We start from the raw sequence: 14,246 nt of genomic DNA, 5'->3' as shown, positions 1-14,246 counted from the left end.
ATATTTTAGGACACTTTTTATTTTTTACCTATTGACCAGGGCTTACAAGGCCTACAAGGCTTATCAAAAATATATACATGTCAATGTTTTAGAACAATGAAGTGTCTGAATCTTTAATTTCAAACCTTATTATTTTAACACAAGATTTTTACTAATTTTTAAAAAATCTGCAGCCACCGGGCGTGGTGGCGTACGCTTGTAATCCCCGCACTTGGGAGGCGGAAACAGGAGGATCGCGCAGGTTCGAAGCCAGCCGCGCTGGCGTAAGAGACCCTGTTTCAAAAATATAAAAATAGGTCTGGGAGTGTAGCCCGGAGGTAGAAGGGCTTCCAGAAACCCCAGTACCACACACACAAAAAAATCTGCTGCCGAGTTCAGTTATTATGGACATGAATACTCCTTCAGCGTTAGAACCATATGTATACACATGGACAAAAATTAACATCTGAGCCCTAATGTAGTTGGAACATATAAATACTGAAAGAACAATAAAATCTAAAATTCTCTGTTAGGATATAATTATCTATTTAGACATCCTTTTTTCTTTTGTAAGACATTAGAAAGGTGATTGCAGTATTTTTGTGAGGTTCCTCAATACATACCTTGACTTGTATGTTACAGATAATATCCAATTCCACCTATTTCTCTCTATATAACTAGAAAGTTAAAACAACCCAGGTTTCTACTCTCACTCTCCCACATCTTTAGCTTTCTTCCAAGTAAGCAAAGGTAGGTAGGGAATCTTGGGGGTTGTTTCTGAGACCACTTTCCTGGGTGTCCCTTCAGCCTGATCTATACCTTGTATTGGTAGAAAATCAGGATGATCCTGTGGCACTGTGAGGTCGTGAGAGGCCTCTGAGTCACCGGGTAGTTAATCAGGAGCAGCTTGGTGTTAGTCATCCATTTACTTTATTATGCTCTAATTCTTTCAAAATTAGTGGTTCTCTGTGGGGAAAGTAACGCCAATTCAAACATAAGATGAGGGGTTTTTGCTCAAGTCCCAGATGTGTGTTAGGGCACAGTAACAAGTAAGGATGCACCTATCCGCTACAAAGAATGAACTCTAGCTCCTGAGCTAAAACCCAGGAGACTTATCCAGGGTGAATTTCTGTTGGACCAGCTTGACTAGCGATCAAACATTAAATGGTGACAAGTCATACTTCATTGTTTGCTTTTAAAACTCAGAGTAGATTGTACTTTTGCTTCTGAAAAATCACCGTCTTTCCTTGTGGGATCCTAAAAGAAGATCCCATTTCTAGCACAGTGTCACGGGTGTGGCAGGTTGTCTTCTGGGTTCTTATTGAGGCACTCATCTTTCATGAGTTCAGATGCCAGCACCAAAGCCATGTGCAATAGAACTGGGTTTCTGGGAAGTGCACAAGTTGTAGACCAGCCTGGGCCATGGATAGCATAGGAGAGGACTTTATTATTTCAAATATATCATGTTATCTTGCCCCCAGGAGGTGGTTTCTACAAATGCAGAAGATATCCAAAACAATCATTCTATGTGCAGCATGAAAAAATAAACTGTTAGCTGCTCACCACTTTCTTCTGGACCGACTATTTTAAGAACAGATAGTTTATTAAACACTTTTCTTTCCAGAGCTTAGAAACCAAGATGTTAAAAGTAAATATTTCCATCAGGCATGGTGATGCACTCTTGTAATCCCAGTACTTAGGAGGCTGAGACAGGAGGATCGCACAGGTTCGAAGCTCACCTCAGCTATTTAGTGAGGCTCCCAGCAACTTAGTGAGACCCTGTTTCCAAATAAAATATAAAATAGGTCTGGGAGTATAGCCTGGAGGTAGAAAAGACCCTGGGTTCCACCCCCAGTACCACACACAAAAAAAGTATTTTCAACTGCTAGAATTCTGCCTTGCTGTGACTTTTTATTTGTCTAGTTGATGTTATCGTATCTATAGTTAAGGAGAAAGTGATTTGTAGTTTAAAAAATGTTAAACCCTTCATATTCCTGCTACCTTTTAAGTTGGCAATTTTTCTATATTTACAGTTTTGTCTAGGTTTTGCCAATCCAACTTAATTTCTCAGTAGTATTAAACACAGATGCAGTTCTCTGTTCTCTTCAAAGTCTTGTCACTCCTGAGAAATGAACAGCAGAGACCTTCCACGATGGGATCTAGAGTTACCTGTTTCCGTTCAAATTGCCTTATCTTGAGGTGCCCTCATATCCAGTGATCTTGAGAGATAGGGCCTATTTGGATAATGAGGTGTCAAAGTATATCTTTCTTTATGGTTTTTTATTTTTTGCCTGTGAACTGTATAGTTTGTTAATAGGACCGTAAATCATTTGGAATAAGAGGCCTGCTCAATGGAAAAGAAACTCAAATAGGTTTAGATTTTTATGGGACTGAATCAGCCAAATCAAACACAGGCTTTCCTGAGGCTTCCAAGATTTTAATGGAAACTCACGCTCTTTAGAACTTTGCTGCCTAATTATAATCCATGCCTTTTGCAGATATATTGCAGGGTGGACCAAAAGGAAAATGTTAGACGTGTCCACTTGTGATTTCTATTGTGGTACTTGTGGAGTGCCAGCTGCATACGTCGAATGGCCTGGTGCGTGCGAAGTCACAGGCCAACTCCTGGCAGCCTGAACCACTTCAGGAGGAAAGGGCAAGATAAACTTGCTTGCAGTGGAGTTAATGCAGACTACTTGTTCAGATACAGAACCAGCCTTCTGGAATGTGGTTTTGCAGAAACTACCAGTGTCCGAATTTAATTTAAGAGTCCCATGATATTCATAATCTTAAATTAACCCACTTCATTGGCATCGTCACGACAGAGGTACTTTTGAAACCTATAAAAACTGAACTACCGAGATTTAATTTTAAAAAGAACTTTCCTTTTCTTTTTTTCTTCTCTTTTTTATTTCTTTTTTGAAACAGGTCTAAATGGCATCAAGGGAGAGAGAGGAAATCCAGGCATTGGCTCTCAAGGTCCAAGGGGACCCCCTGGACCAACAGGTAAAAAGTTCAAATTGATATAAAAATGCAAATAAGCTGGGCATTTTGGCACACACCTGTCATCCCAGTACTTGGGAGGCTGAGGCAGGAGGATCATAGGTTTAAGTCCAGCTTCAGCAATTTAGTGAGACCCTTAGCAATTTAGAGAGACTCTGTTTCAAATTAGAAAATAAAATAGGGCTTGGAGGTGTCACTCTGCGGTAGAACACCCCTGGGCTCAATCCGCAGTCCAAAGATAAAAAACCTGCAAGATATAAATCTTTATATTATATATTAATTAATATCATATAACATATAATTATGCCTTATAATTATGCCATATAATAAATATATATGATAACTATATGATGTTATATTAATTATATTGTATAGTAATATATTAATTTGATGTCACAAATGAGGAAAATACGATAATATATCCTTGAGTTAACTAGAACAGCTCTATTTCTCATTTATTTTATGGCGAGGCCAGTCTGTTAATAACAAACCTCGCCGTAAAGGAACTTAAAAAAGCTACAGCCTATTCTGGGCTCTTCATCGTATGAGTTAGGCTAGGCCAGTCTCTGATGTAGTAACAAATACCAAATGCTTGGTGGGTTGACACAATAAAACTTTTTTTTTTTTACATTCACAAAGTTTGGTGTGAGTAAGGCAGCTCTCTTCTATGTTAGACATCATGGCCTTCATCATGAATCATTTAGCCCCTGAGAGAAATATAGGGAAATTCTCTAATGTATATGATGTACATTCAGAAATATATAAATGTCAATCACTAAGCCAAACACGAGAAGGAGGGTGGAGGAGGGAATAGGTCAGGAATTGAGGAAGTTCTAATTGGATGATGTGTGCATGTATGCCTCCACCATCTTGCATCTCATTAAGATGTATGACTACAATGTACCAATATAAAATTTAAAAAAAGAAAAATATAGGAAGATACATCAGGCTAAATGTTCCAAATTTGATGATATGCTACTTCCAGTCATAGTTCACCTGCTAGAGCTAGTCATACAACCCCAGCTGAACTGCAAGGGAATCTAAAAGAACACATGGAATTTCATGAGTGTCCATAGCTCCTGCTATGGTCATCTTACTAAATGAGTTTTGTGGGAGTTTGAGTTCTGTGTACTAATAGCATGTGCTTTTACAATGGTCTCTCGATGATCAGACTTGCTATTAGAATTATAAGGCTATTATTTATTACATATTTATAATCCCATCTCTAGCCCCAGTGAATCAAATGTCTTACAAATATTTTTTGCAATCTAATAATGATTTTGGAATATACTCTAAGAAAGATTCTAAATGTAGGTCCACTTTGATTATAAATACTTGAGCCACTTGTTTGAAGCACTGATCTAGCATCATGCACTCTGCTAAGTGGGTAGTGGGTGAGAATTGATTGAAGAGAACTGAATGTATCTGAAGGCCAGCACACTGTTCAAAACTAAGGTGTTACTTTTTCATACTTCTCATTTCAATTCTAATTGAATAATATTATTTCTAGTTGCAGAATGTCTCTTAAGAACTGTTGGAATCCAGGCCTAAAAACAAAGCCGCATAAATGCCAAAAGAAACCCAGCTTGACAAACTACTTAATTAAAAAAAAAAATCTAGGGAGCATGGCATGGTGGTGCGTGCCTATAATCCCAGCACTTTGGAGGCTGAGACAGGATGATCACAGGTTTGAGACTAGTCTCAGCAACCTGATGAGACTCTCAACAACCTAGCGAGATCTTGTTTCAAAACAAAAACAAAACAAAACAAAAATAAAAAGAATTTAGTTTCTCTCCCATTTTTCATACAGTTTAAGTTCTATGTTGATATAAGAGAGCTTAAAGAAATTTTAGGTTAGTATCTTGAATCCTATTTCAGACTTTTATTTTCTCTAAGATATTTCTTTCAGAATTGGACTAATTTATTTTAATTATCTGGGGCAATAAGCCAGTACTAATTAGCATGAATGTTCTACGTAGGGTTTGGGGTTGAGACTTGAGTGTGGTCACATGTGTGTATGCCCATACATGGGATTCATGAGGAGCTATGTTGAAAAGGAAAGTTTCATAGAGAAAACAAGTTTAGAGTAGTTTGCTCCTTTTTCTTCAATGCCCAAAATGTCATAGAAAAGAAGACATCATTTTGCTTTGAACCATATGACCCTCTAATTCAGGGAATCCAGTTTGGAAGAAAGACCTCAGCGAGTAGAGACAGACCAGTCAATATAAATGTTAAGATGTGTACCGTTGCTTATTGTAAGAATATATTACTTTGTGGTAGTCTCCAAACTCTCTATTTTGGTAAAAGACCCACTCTTTTCATTGTGGATGCTCCCTAGGACCTTCAGGGGAGAGTCGGCCTGGCAGCCCTGGGCCCCCCGGCTCTCCTGGACCACGGGGTCCCCCGGGTCACCTGGGGGTACCTGGTCCCCAAGGTCCTTCTGGCCAGCCTGGATACTGCGATCCTTCATCGTGTTCTTCCTATGGTGTGGGAGGTAAGTGCCAGGCTCTTGTGGGCTTTGAGCAGTTCTACTGTGGCTGGGGCTGCCATAAACTGTGGGGCAGTTAGAGAGGAAAGCAGTACTTGGGAACCCCCCAATCCTATATTCTACCAAGTGCAAAATACTGTCCAGCCTACTTTTTTAAGAACCATAGAAAATATTAAAAATAAGAGCCCATCTAAGTCTCCCTTGCTTCCAAGTGGTGAATCACACACAGAGACTTGACCAGAGACCTCATATTTGGTCACTTGGAGGATGTGGTTGAACATTTTGGGGAGGCCCTCATTGGTGGCCATAACATCTCATCAAATTTTACTCTTAGCCGGGCGTGGTGGCGCACGCTTGTAATCCCTGCGCTTGGGGGGCAGAGACAGGAGGATTGTGCAGGTTCGAAGCCAGCTGCGCTGGCGTAAAAGACCCTGTTTCAAAAATATAAAATAGGTCTGGGAGTGTAGCCCGGAGGTAGAAGGGCTTCCAGGAACCCCAGTACCACCAAAAAAACAAAATAAAAACAAATTTTACTCTTATTTTTAATGATAGCTCAAACTTAGACCTTCCCCCATATCTAACAGGGCCCCTACAATTCTTTTGGATGACTCTTGCCCACCACATGCATTTGAAGCAACCAAGGATAGTCTTAAGAGGAAACAAAAGTGTCCCTGCTCTTCTTGTCTCACTCCTACCTGCTGGACCGAGACTCTGACAGATTATACTTCTTAAAAATAACCGCGGTCTACAGGCTGGCGCGCTATACAGTGCGACCCTTTCTGACAGTTATTCTGGGAAGCTTGGAGAAAGAGGTTCAGAAGTGGCCATGGGGCAGTGAACTTATTAGTCAGTGAATTTAAGTTTTCTGCTTCAGGAGAGATTAACCTTAGTTACTGGAGGACTTTGGTCAAAGTTTTGCTGATGTGTTTTTCTCTGTTCATCTTTTCCCTCCCTGTTTTCTTGTATCCCCTTGTCTCTTCTTAAGACCTGATCCCTTACAATGATTACCAGCACTGAAGTGGAAGCCCTCCACTCTGGTTGGATTGGCCTGGGCATTTGGCTATGGATACAGAACTGTCCTGTTGACCACCACCACTGAGCCCCTCCCCCTAACAGTGGACACTCCTCTTCCCTCGCCTCAGTTGCTTTCCTGCCTTCCCACTTACAGACCTCTTGCTCTCCATCCTCCAGATGTGGTGGAGAGATCATATGGGAACCTAACCAAATCACCTATGTCAGTCATAATAGAAACTGACTTCTCTGGGTTAGCCTGGAGAGAGGTACACCCTTGTGTATCAAGGATTCATCCCAACTCCTCTCTGTGAAGGTGCTGGGATGAAGCTATTTAACTGTGCCTTCCCCTCTTCCCTGTCCCCATACACAATGGATAAGCATCTTTCTCTCCGGCCACTTGACTCTCCCTTTCTCCCCTGGTCACCTCCTGTCCCTACTCTCCCCTGGTGATGGATTTCTAACATGAGATTGATTTATAAAATTTATTTTTTGTTCATACTTCTGTGCCTTCAGGGTTTCTTTTGTAAATAAAACATATAATATTTAAACATTTGGCTATGGTTCTAATTTTCTAACAAGTTCTCTAACTTGTCTTTCCCTTCCTTTTTTTTTTTATACTAACTGTGAACCCTCCTGGGGAAGGTGCAGGCCACATGGTGGGTTAAGCAGCTACAGCTTTCTACCCAAGCAGGGCGTGTCTGTAGTTCACTGACCAAATCCATGTCTCTAAGGACCCATGTGAAGGGAGAATATCAATTTATGGTGCCTGGATCCTATCAAGTCCCCACCCCCACTCTTCTTCTTTAGCTCCCCGCCCGGATCAGCCTGAATTCACCCCTGTTCAAGATGAACAGGAAGCTATGGAACTGTGGGGCTCCGGCATTTGATGGCTTCAGGAGACACTTAAAGACCGATGGCAAGACCTCTTTAGGACCCTTACTGAAGAAAATGTTGTTATGTGGTTTGTATGCTACTTTGTGGGGGGGCTCATTTCAGCATCCTACATCTCTTCCTTGGACAATCTTATTATTACTGTCATTATGAATAAAAAATTATATTTTTAAAAAACCCTTAATCTACGACACAATAGATGTGATCTCTCAGCGTACTAAATATGTTGGTGTTTCTTTTCTTTTTCCAGAGAAGAGTGTGTAAAGAAGAATTGGGAAAAATAAATTGAACTGTGCAATCTTTTCTGTTAGATCATCTAGTATTCTAAAATGAACAAGATAGAAATAATTATATGGGAGGGGAATGGGGACCCAGCAGAAAAAGGATGTACTTAAAGGCACTGACAGATTACACTACTTACCCCACCCTGATGGGGATGATTGTGCTGATAAGAAGTATCATTATTGGTGGAACTACCTCTTGCTTAAATGATCTGCCCAATTCTAAGATCACGGAGTGATTGGTCTCACGGGTATCCAAAAAGAAGTGCTAGAAAATAACTTTAATGAATTTGATACTTTAACAAATAGGTTTAGTTTTTCAGTGGTTTTTGAGTCATGTAAAATAATAACTTTCTACCAGCTCTGATGCAAAGAGATCCATTTTTGATGAATAATTTGTTCAGCAGTGTGTTCCAGAACTTGCCTCTCCTTACCTACAGGGATTAATTTGTACATGCAGAGAAATTTTTGCAAAGATTTTTTAATTCTCTTTTGTAAGCAAATAAAATTTTAAAACAATGGATGTGGGTTCTTCTTTTTACTGCATTTCTAAATGTCACTTTAAACTTTTGTGGTCTTGGTTAATTGACCAACAGAAGAACAAGACTGCCATCTTGTAGGTAAGCATTCAAATTTTCTCTCTCTTTTTTTCTCTTTCTTTCTTTCTTTCTTTCTTTCTTTCTTTCTTTCTTTCTTTCTTTCTTTCTTTCTTGTATTTCATCCATTATCGAGTGGGAACAATATTAGAAGAAGCAGTTTACTTGAGAAAAAAGACTAAAAGAATTTATTATTCATTAATAATCTTGTAGGCATCAATCTAAGTACATGGATGCTGCTAAATAAATGTTTATCGACCAAGGAGCCCCTCTAGCTTCTAGTTTTGAGGAAATCCTGAAAATCTCTAGAAGGCAGAAAGAAAATGAAAATTAAATGTAATAGGTTCTGCCCTTAAACTGAACTTGTTTTTTGTTTTTGTTTTTGTTTTTGGTGGTACTGGGGTTCCTGGAAGCCCTTCTACCTCCGGGCTACACTCCCAGACCTATTTTTACATTTTTATTTGGAAACAGGGTCTCCTAAGCCAGCGGTTGGCTTCAAACCTGAGCGATCCTCCTGTCTCTGCCTCCCAAGTGCGGGGATTACAAGCGTGCGCCACCACGCCTGGCCCTGAACTTGTTTTTTTTATATATTTTTTATTTTTTATGAATACATTATGATAATACATAACATTTGGATGGATTTGTTCTTACATATATGTACATTTACATGCATCATTTGGTCAATTTTATTCCCTATAGCTTGTGTTTTTTTAACAATTTTTTATTAAACATAAATAATATACATTTAAACTATATTTGGTGCTCTCTCCCCCCGCCCCCGTTTTCCCTTCCCCCCTTCCACCAATGGTTGTCCAGGTTAACCATGTCTTATTCATAATTTTACACATGTTCAGATGTAGACCCTCATTAATCAAGATCAGCCTTCCTCCTCTCCTATCTTTCCATTCAAACTTTGCTGGTATTCCCCCTCCATTATCTGGAGTCCCACTGGTATCCTTTGTGTTTCCTAGTTTGGGCATATTAGAGGAAACATATGTACCTTCTCCTTCTGTGCTTGGCTGATCTCACTTAACATAATGTTCTCCAGGGCTTTCCATCTTCTTGCAAATGATATAATTTTGTTCTTCTTTACGGCTGAATAGAATTCCATTGTGTGTATTTCCCACAGTTTTTCTATCCATTCATCTGTTGAAGGTGATCTGGGTTGGTTCCATATTTTGGCTATTATAAATTGTGCTGCTATGAACATAGGTATGCATATGTTGCTGTATTTCTCTGAATTCAACCCCTTTGGAAAGATACCCAGGAGTGGTATAGCTGGATCATATGGTGGATCTATTCCCACCTTTCTTAGGAATCTCCACACAGATCTCCATAGTGGCTGAACTAGTTTGCATTCCCACCAACAGTGTAAGAGAGTTCCTCTTTCCCCACATCCTCGCCAGCATTTGTTGTTGTTTGATTTCTTTATGCTTGCCACTCTGACTGAGGTTAGATGAAATCTCAGTGTAGTTTTGATTTGCATCTCCCTGATGGCCAGTGATGTAGAACATCTTTTCATGTATCTATTGGCCCTTTATATCTCTTCTTTTGTGAAGTGTCTATTTAGTTCATTTGCCCATTTCTTGATTGGGTTGTTTGTTTTGCTAGTGTAGAGTCTTTTGAGCTCTTTGTATATTCTGGATATTAGCCCCCTATCAGAATGGTGGTCTCATAGCTTGTGTTTTTTAAACAAAGAAAAAGACAAAGTATTTGATACTCAAATTTTATTTTTTGCTAGTCGAAATTATAAATAAAAGAGAACCATAATGTAATGTATGCCCTCTTTTCTCTGCAGTATCTCATGGTAACAGATAGTGTGTGTGTGTGTGTGTGTGTGTGTGTGTGTGTGTGTGTGTGTGTGTTACTGGTGATTGAACCCAAGGGCATTGCCCTCTGAGATACACCACAAATCCTATTTTTATTTATTTATTTATTTATTTATTTATTTATTTATTTATTTATTTGGTGGTACTGAGGGTGGAACCCAGGGGCTTTCTACCTTCAGGCTATACTCCCAGACCTATTTTCTATTTTATTTGGAAACAGTGTCTGACTAAGTTGCTGAGAGCCTCACTCAGTAGCTGAAGCTGGTTTCGAACCTGTGTGATCCTCCTGTCTCAGCATCCCAAGCGCGGGGATTACAAGCATGCACCACCACGCCCGGCTTATCTTTTTAATTTTTAAAACAGGGTCTCACTAAATTGCTGAGGTGATAACAAACCTGCAATCCCCTTGTTTTAGCTTCCAAAGTACTGGGATCATAGGCATGCACCATCATGCCTCGCTGTAACAGCTAATTTAAAAAGTTGGAATGGAATCACTTACAACTAGAAGCTGGATTCTTCTTGGATCAAAACATCTCATTAGAAAGATGGTGTCTAAACCAGGCACTGGGGCGCATGCTTGTAATCTCAGCATTTGGGAGGCGGAGACAGGAGTATCGCAGTTTGCAGCCAGCCCCAGCTACTTAGTGTGGCCCTTTGCAGCTCAGGGAGATCCTGTTTCAAAATGAAGAATAAAATACAGGGCTGATTCTATAGCTCAGAGGTAGAATGTCCCTGGATTCCATCCCCAGTACCACAAAAAGAAAGAAAGAAAGAAAGAAAGAAAGAAAGAAAGAAAGAAAGAAAGAAAGAAAGAAAGAAGGAAAGAAAGAAAAAGAAAGAATCTAGAGACAGGAGGATCACAGGTCCATGACCAGCTTTAGCTACTTAGTGAGGCCTTGATCACAGGTTCATGGCCAGCTTCAGCTACTTAGGCCCTGTTTCAAAATAGAGAATATAACAATATAACATAGGGCTGGGGGTGTAGCTCAGCAGTTGAATGCCCCTAGGTTCAATCCCCAATACTAAAAAAAATAAAGAAAGAAAGAAATATGGTGTCTAAACTGGGCATAGTGGTGCATGCCTGTAATCCTAGTACTTAGGAGGCTGAGACATGTTCAACGCCAGGCATGGTAACTTAATGAGTCCCTGTTTCAAATAAAAAATAAAATAAAGCTTGAGGTGTAACGTCGAGGTAGAATGCGATTGGGTTCAAGCTCCAGTTACACACACACACACATACACACACACAACACACACACACACAATGATGTCTACCTGATCATCAGGTTCTCTGACCCCCTGTCCTCCTAATGGTCTCCTCAACTTCTTTTGTTTACATCACCACACAGAGAGAAGATTTCATTATTCAAAGGATTCAACCAGGAGGGTCTATTTGGTGCTGTTGGAGACCCTGGAAAATAGCTTTTAGAAGTCATTTCAGGAAGTAAAAGTGGACACTGTGCAGATACCAATATAATCATTCTCTTTAAGTATGATGTATGACCCCCATCTGTAGACAGCAGGACCAATGAGGAGGAAGGAAAGCCTATACGAAGCTGAATAAAACAGCTTGGCCCAGAATCCTGAGAGAACTCTTCCAACTTAAATGCCTACTGTGTGTGGTTACTCACTCCATGACCTCCTGTCTCAGACTTCTCAGTACTTGACATTTAATGAGTGAGTATACAGAAGGACACTCTCCATATTTTAAGGTTTGTCCTTGGAAACACACAGTCTAATACTGTATTTCTCCAAAGACTCAGAGTTTGTTATAAATGGTGAAATATAAACCACTAAAGGTTCTAATTTATTCACATCATTCTTGAGTTGTATAAATACATTTGTCTTTGATTTCAGTTGGTGATATAAATTTGTTTAAGTATAGGAAAGTTTCCTTAGTTTAGAATGTCACATCACTTGGACTTGAGATGATCAGATTTTTATCCAGTGAAATATTCAATATAAAAGGTGTAATGAAGATTCTGGATCTGTGTGTTTATAATAAATTTTCCTGTGATAAAAGCTGAGTTTGAAGTACATTTTTATTGACTTACTTATTTTGGTAAAAATTATCTTAATGCATACTTTATATTGTTTTCTGAAGATTACAGTGTATCATCCCATGAAACAGACATTTTCGGAATTTTCACCATTTTTGTTAGAAACTCTCAATTTCTCTTGGGACTAGTCATTTTAAAGCAGTATTTTGTATTCAGAAAAGCCTCAACTTAATTCCAGGACTCTCGTCCAGCTTTCCTGCTCTACTTCATCCTTCCGTATCTAACATTGCTCTGTACCAGGGACCATTTTAGTTTTGAAGATACAACCACGACCAAGAGAGATATGAACTGTCCTCATGGACCATCCTTCTCGGTGCTAGAGAAAGGCCAAACAAGCAAATCTAATAATACACTGTGATGAATATTATGAAAACCACAGGAGAATAAAAAGAAGAGGGACCAAGATGAGGCAGGAGAAGCAAGCAGCACATTAGTGATTTAGCAACTGAGGGGTTGCCAGCAGAAGAGCGACATGATCCGGAACATGTTTTAAGTCAGTGGAGGGCAAATAGCTTCTCTATCAGGTCACACTGCTGGACTTGTGTAGCTGTCAGTAGCAGGTGCTATAGACCAGGACTGTTACAAAGAGTTTAAAATTGCATCAGTTGTAAAGCGAGGAACCATGTGTATACCTTCAGGAGCCCAGCACAGTACACATTTCTTTATCACACAGAGGTCAAGACAGCTGTCTACCAGGTCTTGGCTCAGTGTTCCCCATTGCTTCAGTCTTAGACGCTTTCCAATCAGCCTGCTCTTTCATGACGGCTGCAGCAAGGAAAAGGGAACGTGGAGAATCATCTGGCCAAGCTTCTTTGAGAAGTGATGCACACTGCTTTCCACACATGTGTCTTTGGCCTAAGGAAATCACACGACACATGTAATTTCACAGAAGTGAAGAAGTGTGACCTTCCCAGTTGCTACAAAGCAGAAGAGAACCAGAAATAGTGGTGAGAAGCAATGAAAACTATCACTAATAGTTTAGCTCATTTGAGCCTTATAACCACCCAAGAGTTAGTTCAGTATTACCTTAGTTTTCCCAGTAGAGAGAAGAAGAACAGAGAAGTTGACATTTATCCAAAGTAGAATTCAAATCTGGGTATTCTGACTGAGGATATCAACTCTTAACCTCTAAACTACTCAATCTCACATATTAGTTATCCCTAATTTTAATGGGAATAAGGAGTGGAGATAGAGCTTATTAATGTGCAGATTTGTGTACTCTGAGGAACTCCAGAGGTTTTGTTTCAGCTGAATTGAAAACTGATTATTTTGCCTTTTTTTTTTAAACCAAGCACCTCAGGTGATTAATGAGTCATGAATTGAGAAATACTTTCATGAAATAATTATAATTGCCTGGTGAAGAATGGATTGGATAAGACCACAAACATGAGAGAAAACATCAGTGACAGCATTGCAGTGGCCCAGTAACAAATGAAGGCTATCTAAGCTGAAGGGTAGGCCGGGCGTGGTGGCGCAGGCTTGTAATCCCCGCGCTTGGGAGGCAGAGACAGGAGGATCGCGCAGGTTCGAAGCCAGCCGCGCGCGCTGGCTTAGGAGACCCTGTCTCCAAATAAAAATGTAAAAATAGGTCTGGGAGTGTAGCCCGGAGGTATTAGAGCTTCCAGGAACCCCAGTACCACCAAAAAAAAAAAAAAAGTGAAGGGTAGGAATGTATATAGACTATCCCAGCTTGGATAGAGATAAATGTATCCTGGAAATTACAGATTTGGGGCAAGAAGGTTGAAAAGTTCAGCTCAGGAGATAAGCCGAGAATAAGATGTTAACTGGGCAAGTTGGAGTTTGGGAGAGAAATCGGGATTAGAGATAAATGTAGGTAGTATTTAAAGGTTAAAGACCACCGTGGGGTGGAGCGAGTGGGGGAGAAATGTGATCACCTGGGAGATGTCTCATGTTCTGCTGTCCCTCTTCCAGTTTGTTTACACACATTCTCCAACCTGGCTATTCGTATTTACTTTTTTATTAAGTGTGTTTAAATATGTCTCTCAACCACATATTTTACAGCCACAAGGAATCATTTGCCAAGCCATTGATGCATGTTCTCTCTTGTTTATGGATCTTCAAAATGCTCTTCCTTCCCTTGGAAA

At 39.8% G+C, this 14,246-nt stretch overlaps 1 protein-coding gene across 5 annotated transcripts in view; it reads left to right on the top strand.

Moving 5' to 3' along the window:
• Positions 1 to 7,371, top strand: part of COL14A1 (collagen type XIV alpha 1 chain) — a gene marked incomplete at both ends in the record, with an annotated part of 205,215 nt that extends 197,844 nt beyond the window's left edge. For 2 of the 5 annotated variants that reach the window (XM_080694909.1, XM_080694908.1), the window contains 3 exons: positions 2,908 to 2,985; positions 5,321 to 5,476; positions 7,292 to 7,371. In XM_080694909.1, the coding sequence (XP_080551035.1) occupies positions 2,908 to 2,985; positions 5,321 to 5,476; positions 7,292 to 7,371 (314 nt within the window). Of the gene's footprint in view, positions 1 to 2,907; positions 2,986 to 5,320; positions 5,477 to 6,455; positions 6,488 to 6,852; positions 6,951 to 7,291 lie in introns of those variants that run through there. The other 3 variants (XM_080694911.1, XM_080694910.1, XM_080694907.1) reach the window with 2 other exon arrangements.
• Between the last annotated feature and the right edge of the window lie 6,875 nt (positions 7,372 to 14,246).

This window comes from Muscardinus avellanarius (genome assembly GCF_963383645.1).
Source record: "Muscardinus avellanarius genome assembly, chromosome: 4".
Lineage (NCBI taxonomy): Eukaryota > Metazoa > Chordata > Mammalia > Rodentia > Gliridae > Muscardinus > Muscardinus avellanarius.
Note: the sequence above shows the minus strand (reverse complement) of the source record. Positions and strands in the feature narration are given on the sequence as shown.